The following is a 16,032-nucleotide window of genomic DNA, read 5'->3' as shown; positions in this document are numbered from 1 at the left end:
TGAAACAGAATCAAAGGCCCCCTTTATGTCCAAGAATACTGAAGCCATTTGTTTTTTTCCGGCGTAAGCCATTTGAATTTCTGAAGAAAGCAACGCAAGACAATCATTCGTCCCCTTGCCCCTGCGGAACCCATATTGTGTATCTGAGAGTAGGCCATTCGTTTCAACCCAACGATCAAGGCGAAACAAGATCATTTTCTCCAACAATTTCCGTATACAAGACAGCATTGCTATTGGGCGGTACGAATTGAAGTCGGACGCGGGCTTTCCGGGTTTTTTAATAGCTATAACTCGTACTTGTCTCCAATCATCTGGAACAATATTATGCTCCATAAACCGATTGAATAAATTCAACAAGCGATGTTTCGCCACATCAGGGAGGTTTTTCAGCAAGTTGAACTTAATTCTATCCGATCCCGGAGCAGAATTGTTACATGAAAGGAGAGCAAGAGAGAATTCTACCATCGAAAACTCGGAATCAAGATCGCGCCTATCTTGTGAAATATCTCGAACAATTTTTTGTACAGGAACGGAATCGGGACAAACCTTCCGTGCAAAATTTAAAATCCATCGATGTGAATATTCCTCGCTTTCATTCGTTGAAGAGCGATTTCTCATGTTTCGAGCCACTTTCCATAATTTTTTCATTGACGTTTCTCGTGACAGACCTCCCACGAAATTTCGCCAATAAGCACGTTTTTTCCCTTTGATCAAGTTTTTAAATTGATTTTCAAGGGATAAATACGTTTGAAAATTCTCAATGGTTCCACTTTTCCGAAAAGCTTTAAATGCATTCGATTTATCCTGATAAAGCTTGGAACATTGGCTATCCCACCATGGATTGGGAGGCCTTCGACGAATAGTGGAACCTGGGATGGGTTTCGTTTGAGCGCGAACCGCGCTGTCATAGATCAAACGAGAAAGGAAGTTATACTCCTCCAATGGAGGTAAACCATCTTTGGAATTGATGGCTAGAGCAATCGCGTCCGCATATTTTTTCCAGTCAATGTGTCTTGTGAGGTCATATGCCATGTTTATAGATTCAGAAGAATTCGACCCAATGGTGATGGAAATTTCGATTGGCAAGTGATCACTACCGTTGGGATCCTGGATTACATTCCACTTGCAATCTAACGATAGTGAATTCGAGCAAAGCGAGAGGTCAAGAGCACTTGGGTTAGCAGGAGGTTTAGGTACACGTGTTGTTTCCCCAGTGTTCAAAACGGTCATATTGAAGCTGTTACAAAGGTCATATATCAACGATGAACGATTGTCGTCGTACTGTTCCCCCCAGGCAGTTCCGTGAGAGTTGAAGTCTCCCAAGATCAATCGTGGCTCAGGAAGGAGTGAGCACATGTCAACAAGTTGCTTGCGGCTAACCGCAGATCTCGGAGGCCAATACAAGCTGACTATACAAAGGTCTTTGCCTCTGATGTTTGCATGACAGGCAACAGCTTCGATCCCTCCAATATGTGGAAGGTCAATTCTAAAAAAAGAGTGACACTTATTGATCCCCAATAGTACCCCTCCGTATCTGTCATCGCGGTCCAAGCGTATTATATTAAAATCGTGGAAAGAGAGATCATTTTGAGAAGAGAGCCAGGTTTCGGACAGTGCAAAAACATCACAATTGACTTTATGAATTAGAAATTTGAATGTATCCAATTTAGGGGTAAGACTACGACAATTCCACTGTAAAACAGTGATATCTCCGACCTCTCTATTTAAATTAGACATCAAGAGAGATAATCATTGCAAGGAGGGGCCATGTTTGCATCAATTGTTGCAAAATTGTCTTTAATACTGGAAGCATTGAGATGACAATGGTTCTGATGGAGTCGGAAACATTAAAACACTTGAAGATTTGATCCAAAAGGTCAGACAACTTTATAAATCCCGATTGGGAAGTTGAGCTGGACGGAAAAATAGGGACAGTTGGGGTTTTTGATGTCCCCTCGAGTGCTGGGTCGTTCGAAGATGAACTATTCCCACGGAAACCAGGGGGAACCTGATTTTGCTTGTCCGCTGCACTCGATTTTTTAGGCAAGCTAACAGGGGGTATCACCGGAGGGACTTGTCCTTGACCTTTGGGAGTGGTCACATTTTTGCGCCGGGGATTCCCTTTGGAAATAACCGTTGTGCCCCCGCTAGCTGTGTCCGCTTCTATTTCGTCAACTGGCAACGTAGCGAAAACATTATGTGTGTTGATTGGTTGTTGCTCTTGAGCCAGTGGAGAAGCGCCCTTCAAAATTTCCGCAAAAGTGCGCTTCGAGCGTTCCTTCAAAGAGCGCTTCTGTTTATCCCAGCGACTCTTGTAAGTTTCACAAGCTGAGAGCTCATGTGGGGATCCCCCGCAATATGGACATTTATGCTCAGTCGCACTGCAGGATTTCCCCTCATGTTGCTCTCCGCAAGTGGCACAGCGCTCCTTGTTGGCGCAATAATCTGCTGTATGACCAACTGACTTGCATTTGTTGCAAGTCATGGGCTTTGGCACGAAGAGTCGCACTGGAAGCCTTAATTTATCCACCATAACGTAGTCAGGGAGGGCGGAACCAGCAAAAGTTACTCGAAACGAGTTGGACGGCGTGAATTTTTTTTCTTCCCCATTCTGGGAAACTTTTCCTAGTTGCTGGCAGTCCAATATTTTAATTTGCTTCAAAGGGAGCTGTTTAAATCTGCCATCTCCCTCTTTTATTATTTCGCTCGTCAGACCCGTTTCTGTAATCACCCCCGCAATTTCTACGTTATGGCAGGGCACATATACGCGATATTCTATTACAAAACGATTGTCGACAACAATATCGTTAGCGTGCTTCCGATTAGCCACGACAACACGCAGTTTGTTCGGTCTAGCCTTTCTAATTTCGACCACGGAGGAATAATATCTTGCCAGATCTTTAGAAATTTGAATGACATTTAGAGATTTTCCCATACCTTTTATATGGACGATCTCAAGGTCTACGCTGATTCACGTCAGCGTCTAGGTGTAGCTATCCGGGTTGTCGAAGACATAAGCAGGGACATCTGTATGGAGTTCGGCCTCGACAAGTGTCGCTGTGTCCACCTGCTGAAAGGACAACTTACCGAATCCGGAGGCTACGAGGTCTATGACGGCGAGTTTATAAGAGACATGGTTCGTGGCGAATCCTATAAATATCTTGGATTCCGACAGCTCACCGGGATTCGCCACTCCGACATCAAGACGGAGCTGCGAGACAAGTTCTTGAGTCGAGTGAACTGTGTCCTGAGGACTTTCCTCAACGCGGGGAACAAGGTACGCGCGATCAACACATTCGCGGTTCCCCTGCTGACCTTCAGTTTTGGTGTAGTCAAATGGAGCAAAACTAACCTAGAGGACCTTGAGAGGAGGATGAGGAAAGCATTCAAAGAGGCCGGAATGCACCATCCTCAATCGGCACTGGAGAGAGTTTCACTACCACGCAAAGAAGGGGGACTTGGAATCGTCGACATTTCTGCACTGTGTGTTGCCCAGGTACGACAACTGCGCGAGTACTTCGCAGAACGCGCCAACCAAAACGCGCTATACCGGGCTGTCTGCGCCGCCGACAGAGGATACAGCGCTCTGCACTTGGCGCAAGCGGAGTACCAACTCAACTGCAATCTGCAGACAGTGGAGGAGAAGATTGCAGCTTGGAAGCAGAAGGCAGTGCATGGTGCCCACCCCCATCAACTGGACCGGCCACACGTCGACAAGGCCGCATCTAATCTGTGGCTAACGCGTGGTGAACTCTCTTCAGTAGTAGAAGCCGACATGATAGCCATCCAGGACAGGATAATGCCGACGAGAAACTGCAGGCGGTACGTCTGGCATCAAGACGTTGATGACATTTGCCGGATGTGCCATCAACCAGGTGAAAACATAGAGCACATTATGGGAGGCTGTCCCGTTTTGGCCAACGCAGCCTACACCGAGCGCCACAACAACGTGGCCCGTATTGTTCATCGACAACTGGCGCTCCAATGTGCTCTACTGGAAGACAACGTACCAAACTACCGGTACCTGCCTGCACCTGTCCTGGAAAATGACCGTTTCAAGCTGTACTGGGATCGCACTGTTCTGACCGACCTCTCGATCCACCACAACCGCCCAGATATAATGGTTTACGACAAGAGCGACCGCAAAGTCACCATCATCGATGTCGCTATTCCACTGAACCAGAATCTGGAGGAGACCCACGGTCGCAAAATCTGCAAGTACCGACCATTGGCCGTGGAGCTCAAGGAACTGTGGGGGCTAAGGGAGGTCCCAAGAATTGTTCCAGTCGTTCTCTCTGGAACTGGAATTATCCCGAAGACACTTCTGGAAGCGCTAAAGGTGTTGAACATCGAGAAGGAATTGGCCGGCATTCAAAAGTCGGTCATCCTTAGCACCTGCGCGATTGTCCGACAATTCCTCGGTCAGGACTAAAACAGCACGAGCATGCAGATACGTGCATTCCGCAGAGCCTAGTCCCCCTTTGGCATTCAGAAGCCCGGGGGCAGGTGAAAATTCTGGCTAGGTTCGCCTAGTTAAGAAGTGAGATAAGTCTGCCAATCAAAAAAAAAAAAAAAAAAAAAAAAAAAAAAAAAAAATGGTTCTCAAATGGGGATCAACACTAGGGTAGGAGCCTACCTGTTGGTCTCAAATGTTCCTATCTCACGCCTCCACGAAGATCATATGACGACATTTTTAGATCGGGCGTGAACTGGAAACACACACCTGGTCTTGGCTCCGAGAACGGGTGTCGAAAGTGGCTAAGTGAGGGGGTGCGAGCGAGTCAGAGCGCTATATCTCTCCCGGGAAAGGCCTCCCGGGTCATGGAGGCCTTGCCAACCCGCTGTCTCCCGGGCAAAGGAGATACACCCAGAAAATGGAGCTACGTTCACGAAGAATACTCAGAATGCGATCGCCCGAGGAGGGTCCCCGAACTGGAGCTGGTCCTGGAACGGGCGTAAGAGCGAGCGGCCAGCGGCTGGAGGGCGATGTGCAAGAGCGGGCCACCAGCCGGGTTCAACCCGAAGAGCTACCGCCACACGGAAACAGCAGCCATCGACATCACCAACGAAACGCTGCGCCTACGAGGCGTGTTGCGACTGTCAGACGACAGTCGTCCACACTTGTGGGTACTACTAGGCGACGGATCATGTGGACACATGAAATGAATGAATTCGTGATCCGCGCCTATTACATCTGCACTGCTTTGGAGACGGACATGAGCGGTCGCCCTCGAATACTCGCAATGTTCGAGGAAGCGTATCCAGAGTTCGTCGGGAGGCTTGACCAAAACGCGATGAACGCGAGGCGTAGAGCGATTGTACGCAACAATATGCTCTCCCAAACGCAAGTCGACGAGATCAAGCAGCAGGTGCAGAGAGAACTAAGCTCCAGAACAAGCAGAGCAAGCGATGTGTCGAGACGAAGTTCAGTACGGCTGAGCAATTCATTCGCGAGTGGGGCACGCGAATCAGCACCAGTGGAGGCCACAGTACAACAACCCCCTGAGCCGGAAGATCCACAGCCAGATCAACAACTACTACGCGATCTGGTCTTCCATTACGACGAGGCGATCTCACAGTTCCGCGACACGGACCCTTTGTCGCGCCCCAGGATCCCGAAGTTGCAGCATTCCCGCAGGCTGACAAGTGCAGTAAAGCTCATGAACGAGCACGTTCTTCCGCTGCACTTGGTTGATGCTGAGAACATGGAGGAGCTGCAACTGAAAGTTTACTGTGCTGCTGTGGCGACCGCCAAAAGTTTAGGATACCGTATTAGGCCAAGAGGCGGACTGCTCCAACATCTCCGTGAAAGGCGCGAGCCTCCATGGCGAAGGAGATTGGAGCAACGGATCCTAAACAAGCGCGCCGCAATTGGAAGACTGATGGCGTACAAAAGAGGCAGCAGATCGGCGAAATTATGTCGCCAAGTTGCTGTGATCGTGCGGCCTACTGAACTTCGCCAGCTGGGAGCTCACCAGCTGACGGAAAAACTCGACACACTGGTACAGCAATTGAGCGTCCTAACTAAACGGCTGAAACGTTACTCTGACTCTGCAAAGCGCCAGGAACAAAATCGGATGTTCAGAGATAACGAAAAAGCGTTCTACGACCACATTAGCGACGAGAAGCCCGACTACCGCGAAGGTTTGCCAGATATTAGCGATGTGACGAACTTCTGGGCTGGTATTTGGGAGACCCCAGTAGAACATCGCGACGGGCAAATGTGGTTAAGACGGGAGGAGGAGAGTTGTGGTGAAATTGGAGAGATGCCAGCTATCATCGTCGGAGAGAACGATGTCCGCGAAGCCTCGCGGTACCTGAGGAACTGGGCAGCACCGGGCCCCGATGGTGTCCAGAACTTTTGGCACAAGAAGCTGACCGTCGCACATCCAAAGATAGCTGAGTGCTTCAACAAGGTGCTACGTGACCCACACAACCTTCCTGAATTCGCCACCCGTGGCGTCACCTTCCTCCTCCCGAAAGACAGCAACACATTGAACCCATCAAAGTACAGACCGATAACGTGCCTATCGAGTCTGTACAAAATACTGAGCAGCATAATTACCGCCAAAGTTTCTGCTCACTGCGAACAGCATCACATCATCGCAGAAGAGCAGAAAGGATGCAGGAAAAATACGCATGGCTGCAAAGACCAGGCCATCATCGACGCAGCCATAGTCGGCCAGGCGGTATATAACCAGCGGAACCTAAGTATGGCCTACATCGATTACAGGAAGGCTTATGACTCCATACCTCACTCGTTTCTCGTCCGGGTATTGGAGCTCTACAAAATTGATCCCGTCGTCGTTAGGTTCCTGCAGCATGCGATGAGGCAGTGGAGTACGTCTCTGCACCTCAGTGATGGGGAAAATGTGTTGCAGTCTAGAACGCTGCAGATAAAGAGGGGGATATTCCAAGGCGACTCTTTCAGCCCGCTTTGGTTTTGTCTGGCACTGAACCCCCTCAGTAGGACGCTCAATAGAAACGGTCATGGCTATAAAATAAGGTATGGCGACGGCGCCCACGAAGAAGTGACCCATACCTTTTACATGGACGATCTCAAGGTCTACGCTGATTCACGTCAGCGTCTAGGTGTAGCTATCCGGGTTGTCGAAGACATAAGCAGGGACATCTGTATGGAGTTCGGCCTCGACAAGTGTCGCTGTGTCCACCTGCTGAAAGGACAACTTACCGAATCCGGAGGCTACGAGGTCTATGACGGCGAGTTTATAAGAGACATGGTTCGTGGCGAATCCTATAAATATCTTGGATTCCGACAGCTCACCGGGATTCGCCACTCCGACATCAAGACGGAGCTGCGAGACAAGTTCTTGAGTCGAGTGAACTGTGTCCTGAGGACTTTCCTCAACGCGGGGAACAAGGTACGCGCGATCAACACATTCGCGGTTCCCCTGCTGACCTTCAGTTTTGGTGTAGTCAAATGGAGCAAAACTAACCTAGAGGACCTTGAGAGGAGGATGAGGAAAGTATTCAAAGAGGCCGGAATGCACCATCCTCAATCGGCACTGGAGAGAGTTTCACTACCACGCAAAGAAGGGGGACTTGGAATCGTCGACATTTCTGCACTGTGTGTTGCCCAGGTACGACAACTGCGCGAGTACTTCGCAGAACGCGCCAACCAAAACGCGCTATACCGGGCTGTCTGCGCCGCCGACAGAGGATACAGCGCTCTGCACTTGGCGCAAGCGGAGTACCAACTCAACTGCAATCTGCAGACAGTGGAGGAGAAGATTGCAGCTTGGAAGCAGAAGGCAGTGCATGGTGCCCACCCCCATCAACTGGACCGGCCACACGTCGACAAGGCCGCACCTAATCTGTGGCTAACGCGTGGTGAACTCTCTTCAGTAGTAGAAGCCGACATGATAGCCATCCAGGACAGGATAATGCCGACGAGAAACTGCAGGCGGTACGTCTGGCATCAAGACGTTGATGACATTTGCCGGATGTGCCATCAACCAGGTGAAAACATAGAGCACATTATGGGAGGCTGTCCCGTTTTGGCCAACGCAGCCTACACCGAGCGCCACAACAACGTGGCCCGTATTGTTCATCGACAACTGGCGCTCCAATGTGTTCTACTGGAAGACAACGTACCAAACTACCGGTACCTGCCTGCACCTGTCCTGGAAAATGACCGTTTCAAGCTGTACTGGGATCGCACTGTTCTGACCGACCTCTCGATCCACCACAACCGGCCAGATATAATGGTTTACGACAAGAGCGACCGCAAAGTCACCATCATCGATGTCGCTATTCCACTGAACCAGAATCTGGAGGAGACCCACGGTCGCAAAATCTGCAAGTACCGACCATTGGCCGTGGAGCTCAAGGAACTGTGGGGGCTAAGGGAGGTCCCAAGAATTGTTCCAGTCGTTCTCTCTGGAACTGGAATTATCCCGAAGACACTTCTGGAAGCGCTAAAGGTGTTGAACATCGAGAAGGAATTGGCCGGCATCCAAAAGTCGGTCATCCTTAGCACCTGCGCGATTGTCCGACAATTCCTCGGTCAGGACTAAAACAGCACGAGCATGCAGATACGTGCATTCCGCAGAGCCTAGTCCCCCTTTGGCATTCAGAAGCCCGGGGGCAGGTGAAAATTCTGGCTAGGTTCGCCTAGTTAAGAAGTGAGATAAGTCTGCCAAAAAAAGGCGACGAGAAGCCCGACTACCGCGAAGGTTTGCCAGATATTAGCGATGTGACGAACTTCTGGGCTGGTATTTGGGAAACCCCAATACAACATCGCGAAGGGCAAATGTGGTTAAGACAGGAGGAGGAGAGTTGTGGTGAAATTGGAGAGATGCCAGCTATCATCGTCGGAGAGAACGATGTCCGCGAAGCCTCGCGGTACCTGAGGAACTGGGCAGCACCGGGCCCCGATGGTGTCCAGAACTTCTGGCACAAGAAGCTGGCCGTCGCACATCCAAAGATAGCTGAGTGCTTCAACAAGGTGCTACGTGACCCACATAACCTTCCTGAATTCGCCACCCGTGGCGTCACCTTCCTCCTCCCGAAAGACAGCAACACATTGAACCCATCAAAGTACAGACCGATAACGTGCCTATCGAGTCTGTACAAAATACTGAGCAGCATAATTACCGCCAAAGTTTCTGCTCACTGCGAACAGCATCACATCATCGCAGAAGAGCAGAAAGGATGCAGGAAAAATACGCATGGCTGCAAAGACCAGGCCATCATCGACGCAGCCATAGTCGGCCAGGCGGTATATAACCAGCGGAACCTAAGTATGGCCTACATCGATTACAGGAAGGCTTATGACTCCATACCTCACTCGTTTCTCGTCCGGGTATTGGAGCTCTACAAAATTGATCCCGTCGTCGTTAGGTTCCTGCAGCATGCGATGAGGCAGTGGAGTACGTCTCTGCACCTCAGTGATGGGGAAAATGTGTTGCAGTCTAGAACGCTGCAGATAAAGAGGGGGATATTCCAAGGCGACTCTTTCAGCCCGCTTTGGTTTTGTCTGGCACTGAACCCCCTCAGTAGGACGCTCAATAGAAACGGTCATGGCTATAAAATAAGGTATGGCGACGGCGCCCACGAAGAAGTGACCCATACCTTCTACATGGATGATCTCAAGGTCTACGCTGATTCACGTCAGCGTCTAGGTGTAGCTATCCGGGTTGTCGAAGACATAAGCAGGGACATCTGCATGGAGTTCGGCCTCGACAAGTGCCGCTGTGTCCATCTGCTGAAAGGGCAGCTTACCGAATCCGGAGGTTACGAGGTCTATGACGGCGAGTTCATAAGAGACATGGTTCGTGGCGAATCCTATAAATATCTTGGATTCCGACAGCTCACCGGGATTCGCCACTCCGACATCAAGACGGAGCTGCGAGACAAGGTCGCTATTCCACTGAACCAGAATCTGGAGGAGACCCACGGTCGCAAAATCTGCAAGTACCGACCATTGGCCGTGGAGCTCAAGGAACTGTGGGGGCTAAGGGAGGTCCCAAGAATTGTTCCAGTCGTTCTCTCTGGAACTGGAATTGTCCCGAAGACACTTCTGGAAGCGCTAAAGGCGTTGAACATGGAGAAGGAATTGGCCGGCATCCAAAAGTCGGTCATCCTTAGCACCTGCGCGATTGTCCGACAATTTCTCGGTCAGGACTGAAACAGCATGAGCATGCAGATACGTGCATTCCGCAGAGCCTAGTCCCCCTTTGGCATTCAGAAGCCCGGGGGCAGGTGAAAATTCTGGCTAGGTTCGCCTAGTTAAGAAGTGAGATAAGTCTGCCAAAAAAAAAAAAAACATTTTGACAGCAGTTAGTTTGGCATCGGGGTTGAAACAGAACAAAGCGAATTCGCTATATGATCCATGACCAAGTGGTTAGGGAGTGGACCACTTCAATATGTATCATCTTATCATCCCCAGCGTTTTGCGACTTTCCTTTCAACAACAATTTCAATCGAACTGAATTAATTGATTCTCGTGTGCGTCAATGTTCCATATAATTGTCTTAGACCTCATGTCATCAGGTTCATTGAACCACCTGCTCTTCAGTGACCGATTATGTTTCACGTCTCACTTTGTGCCATCATCAGCAACTTGAACTTGCTTGGAACGCACCGTCACCGGTATTTTCCAAGATCTCCGCAACTATGAACCCTGACTTAAGTGTACTGCCGATGGTCGGAATAGATCCAACACAGAACACCTCTTGAGTCCGACCAATTGAACTTTTTTGTGATGCGCATACAAAGCGTTTCGAAGACTGTATGAGTGAAACGCGTCCCTGTAATAGCTACTCCCAACTCTGTTCGAGGAATCGAAGTGAGCAACTCCGTTTGAAAGGTATGCGCAATCTGCGAGTGGACGATGACTTCTGGACGACCGCACAATATCTTCAGTGTGGAGTGCCTCATCAGTGTATTAGTGTATTAGTCATAATTATTAGTGTATTAGTCACAAATTTCCACCCACATTAGTCTAGGAAGACATTCGCATCCGCATCCGTAAAAACAGTTCGATGAAATAAGATGAATTCCTTCGTCAAATGTAACCAGTTCCATCTAAATAAATATGTTTTCCTAAGAGTTAAGACTATTCGAATACTGTTCAAATTTTGCTAGACTCATTTTTGTCTATCTATTGCCTCTGTATATTAAAACTAAAAAATCAGTACGTAATGTGTAAAATACATTAAAAATATTCTTTTTTTTCAGGTGGCATGAGCACTACTTCGATCAATATTCCGGCGATAGAGATATATCGTCTTCACAGCCGAACTTGCTCGGGTTGGACTTAGGTAAGGCATAGAATTTTTGTAATTTTTGTAATTTGTAATAACATAGAATTAATGTTCAGACTTTTTGCCATTGCACAATGGTCCAGAAGATGCATTTAAGTGGAAATTAGCATTTAGAGCTCGAAAGTTATTCTCTAGACAAAAACTATCTTCGACAAAGTTGTTACATATGATAGAGCGCTCATTTTTATGTTATCAAAAATAGGGTGACCAAAATTGTCGATGAAATAAAAAATATAACATTCTTATCTTTATAGACAGAGGTAAATATAGTTCGACCATGTTGTAGCCCCAGTTATTTGAGACATATTTGTAGAACAAAGTTTTTTTTCTATCTTTTGAAATAACCGATATAGCGCCTTTTTCTAAGTTACGTTAGGGTCACCATGAAAAAACTGTTTTTTTGCTCTAATTTTTATATTTCAAATTCTACATGTAAACCGTTTTCGAAAGACTTTTAGAGCTTACTAATACAATTATTTTGCGATGCAGAACTTGTCAATATCTCATTTCCACTCAATGTTATTGATATTTCTTCCCAAAAAACAATATTGTTGAACTATGTTCATCTCTATCTAAAAGATAAGAAAGTTATATTTTATCGACAATTTTGGTCATCCTATTTTTGATAACATCTGCATGTAACAACTTTGTCGAAGACAGTAAATATCTCTCACAAAGTTGTCTTTCTATCTAAGTTACATTGAGGTAACCATTTAAAAACGGATATTTACTCTAACTTTTATATTTAAAATTCTACATCAAAATTGTCTTCGTAAGACTTTTAAAGCTTATCAAGACCAACATTTTGCGATGCAGAACTTGTCAATATGTTTATCCTGCTCATAGTTATTGATGGGTTTTCACCCAAAAACTCATGATTTCTATTTTAATTTACTCAAATACAAAAACATAGTTTTGGAAATCTCACATCAAGTAGAGTGAAGTATGTTCTTTCGAATGCCGTCAACAAACAATTTTTATATTTGCCCCAAAAAGAATGACAATCGAATGTAACAACTTTGTCGAAGACAGTTTTTGTCTAGAGAATAACTGTCGAGGTCTAGATGCTAATTTCCACTTAAATGCACTTCCTGGACCATTGTGCATTGTGCAATGACACAAGAACATATATTGGTTAATGTAATATAAAGATTTTTTGTAATATTTTTGGGTATACAGGGTACTTTTTCCAAGTTTACTAAGTTTAGAAGGTCTCAGAACTAAGAAATGAATATTTTCGTACAGAGAATTGATGGAACGTTAAAATAGGATATCTGAAATTGGTATTTTTGGTAAGCAGATATCCTAGAGGTCTGCTGTCCTTATAATTACGCTATCAGGATCTATTTCAGGGATGTTCTATAGCTGCGACAATGATGCGTAGTATAGTGTGTACAAAATTTTGCAGATTGCGAGAGACGTGAAAAAGGGCGCACTTTATGAGGAATAGTTACGGCGCCTATGGTGACTGGATACTATCGAGAAGTGTGAAATATATATATATATATATATATATATATATATATATATATATATATATATATATATATATGAATGATCGACATATCAAATTTATGTATATACAGGTCGGACTCGATTATCCGGAGTATTGATTTTTTCTCCACTCCTGATAATCGAGTAAAAAAAAAAATAATATAAAAGAGGAATTTGATTTTTGATTCATCCTCTCAAAGTCAGAAAACACCTTCCTCACATGAAAAAAATAAATTTATCCAGATTCTCTCAGGAGGTGATAGGCGATCATATATGAAAAAAATCCTTCTATGCATATGTTCCAATTTCAACAATGACAGAGTTATAGAACTTTTTTTCTGTTTCGGACTCTATTGCCTCAAACTGCCTCTACATTAAAAAGTACGCTACGGAAGACAACTCTGTTGCCTTCATTTGAAACATGAGAAAATTTAGTATAGGATATAGTAGTGGAACATTTAAATTAGTGTATTTTAATTACATTTTGGAGGTGAAAAACTTTAAAGTTAATAATTTTTAATGTGTTATTATTACTTTTATCCTAAAAATTGTACTAATTGCATTGTTCCTATCAATTAAATTGAAGCTCTCAAACCGCTCTACAATTTGTTCCTTGACACCCAAATTCTGGGCCTGATAATCGAATACACTTCACGGTGGAAACGAAATAAACGGCACGCCATTGAACTACGTTTTACGAGTTAGTGAAGTGTCGAAGATAATAATGAGTTTTCGAGCAGAATAAGCACTTTTCAAATAAAAAATCATTAATGAAAATTAACTTCTTCGTATCAAACTGGTATTCAATATGAGTTGAAAACTTTGTTTTCTTCATGTGATATAATAATCTCATACAAAAATTTCATCTGAAGATAATTTGATATTATAATGATAACTTTAGTGGGAAACTAATCTCGTATCCAGATGTCGACACCGTACCGTTGTCATCGCGAATGCGTTTCATACCGTTTCCACCGTGAAGTGTATTCGTAGTGTATTCGAGAATCAGGCCCTCTATCTTTCTTAATATGGCTGCAATATCGATATAAACAATTCCTAGTAAAAAATCAAGCAAAATCTCAAAAAATCACTATTTTTACCCCACTGTATATGTAATAGCCACTTAAATTTCATCTAACGTTGAAAGGTTACATTTCATTTTGAAATAAGTCATATTTGAAATATAAAAAAAAAAAAATTCCAAACTGTATATAATCGAGTCCAAAATTGTATATAATCGAATCACATATAATCGAGTCTGACCTGTATCAAATGAAAGGGATTGACTAGTAGAACACAGTTATGCAAATCCAAATTTTTTTACGTATGTTTGAGTGTTTGTAGGATTGCCCCACATTAATTTAAATTTGACTCCGTTCCTGATCACTGATTGTTCTGAAATTTGGAACTTACCTTTAATTATAATGCAATTATAAAACTGCATGAAAATTCAATTTGGCCGCCGCTAAAAAATGGCTGAATGGCTTGACTTGGAGAATAGACTACATTATGAACAACATAAATTCTAAAAGGTAACCGCCACTAAATAGTCGACTATGTATTTTTTGCATTCCCCTCAATACAGGGAAACTTCGATATAGCGTACCCTCGTTATAACGTACACATTTTCAAAGTCCAAAGGAATAATTTTTTGAATAGTATTTTTCTGAAAGAACAATGAATTATCTGTATTTTGATACTAAAGCTTGGTTTGTACTTTTAACCAATCCCGAAGTACAACTGTTTTGTGAATCCGGATTCTAAATGAATCAAATTTTAATCAACAGTACGAAGAGAAACATCATGAGAAAGGTTGGCTTCGTCTTCTAGTTGAATTTATCCATTAACCTTACTCAAACAGCAACACAATAAAGTAATATAGGCTATGTTTCTGAGTTCTTTATTATGTTTTGATATAACGTACAATTTTGAAAGTAAAATGTACGTTATATCGAAGTTACCCTGTATTGTTATCAAATAAAATGATTTGACTAATAGAATACAGTAAATAATTAAAATATTCCGAAGAAAGTTAGGTAAGAAATAAAAGTTTAAAAAAAGTTGAATGGTTTTATTGTAAAGATACCCTTGTAGCATGCTAATGGTACAGATAATTTACTAAAAACTAGAAAATAAAATATATAAAACAGCTTTTGAGGTTATACGGATTCATGAATAACAGTTAGTAGTTATCTAGTTATCACATCCGTTCTTTCATTCATGTTTGTGTTGTTGATAATGTAGTGTATTCCAAGTTAAGCCATTCAGTCATATTTTAGCGGCGGCCAAATTGAATTTTTCAAGATCATGGAACACACAGTTTTATGATGGCAATAGAATTAAAGGTATGTTCCAAATTTCAGATCAATCAGTGCTCAGGAACTACTAGTCAAGCCCTTTCATTTGATACCCATATTGGCTATTCTATATGGAATTATTATATATATTATTATTATTATATATATATATATATAATAATAATAATAGCTTTGGCCTGCGGTCAAAGATGTTTTTTGCGTCAACGTGTGTGGCACCCATACATCGAGCTTCTTTGTGAATCTAAGCTTCTTCAAATGGTTAATAACGGTTTGATGACTTATCCCCAGCTCTTGGCCGTTACTACGGCTGTTACTATGCCGGTCTTTCTCGGCTAATTCAGCGATTTTGTCGCAATTTTCGACGACAGGCCTTCCGGAGCGTGGCGCATCTTCGACGACCTCTACACCAGAACGAAAACGTTGAAACCATCGTTGTGCGGTGGAAATGGAAACTGTACCGGGTCCATAAACTGCACAAAATTTATTGGCAGCTTGAGATGCATTTTTGCCTTTGTCATAGTAGTACTGTAAAATATGTCGGATTTTCTCTTTATTTTGCTCCATATTTGCGACACTATAACTCACGAACGACTTAACCAAACAAAACACTGTCAAGGACTATATTATAGCAAAAATACCTTTCCAACAAGCTATAGTATGACTCGTTACAATGAATACAACTAGAACTACGCGCTATACCGTTTTATTAATTATGCGAAAACGAACTAACTATTTTTTATTTCGAATGAATACGTGCGAACTGTTCTGTGGATCAGATCGGTCGTAAAAGAGGATGCACCTGATTGTCCGGCTTCTTTTATAGCCAAAAGGATCTGCTAATCTATTCTAGCTTTTTCCCTCTGTCCTAGTCGCAGCTAGGTTTAAATTTCGTTACATTGTGTTACTCAATAGAAGATGTAATTTACAATAGG

General features: G+C 44.1%; 1 protein-coding gene across 4 annotated transcripts in view; it reads left to right on the top strand.

The window, feature by feature from the left end:
• LOC129769997 (putative 1-phosphatidylinositol 3-phosphate 5-kinase) overlaps positions 1-16,032 on the top strand; it is a 145,748-nt gene that overhangs the window by 115,823 nt on the left and 13,893 nt on the right. For all 4 annotated transcript variants that reach the window (XM_055772563.1, XM_055772560.1, XM_055772558.1 and 1 more), the window contains one exon: positions 11,203-11,285. In XM_055772563.1, the coding sequence (XP_055628538.1) occupies positions 11,203-11,285 (83 nt within the window). The remainder of the gene's footprint in view (positions 1-11,202; positions 11,286-16,032) is intronic.

The sequence above is a fragment of the Toxorhynchites rutilus genome, chromosome 2 (genome assembly GCF_029784135.1).
Source record: "Toxorhynchites rutilus septentrionalis strain SRP chromosome 2, ASM2978413v1, whole genome shotgun sequence".
NCBI classification, from domain to species: Eukaryota; Metazoa; Arthropoda; class Insecta; order Diptera; family Culicidae; genus Toxorhynchites; species Toxorhynchites rutilus.
Note: the sequence above shows the minus strand (reverse complement) of the source record. Positions and strands in the feature narration are given on the sequence as shown.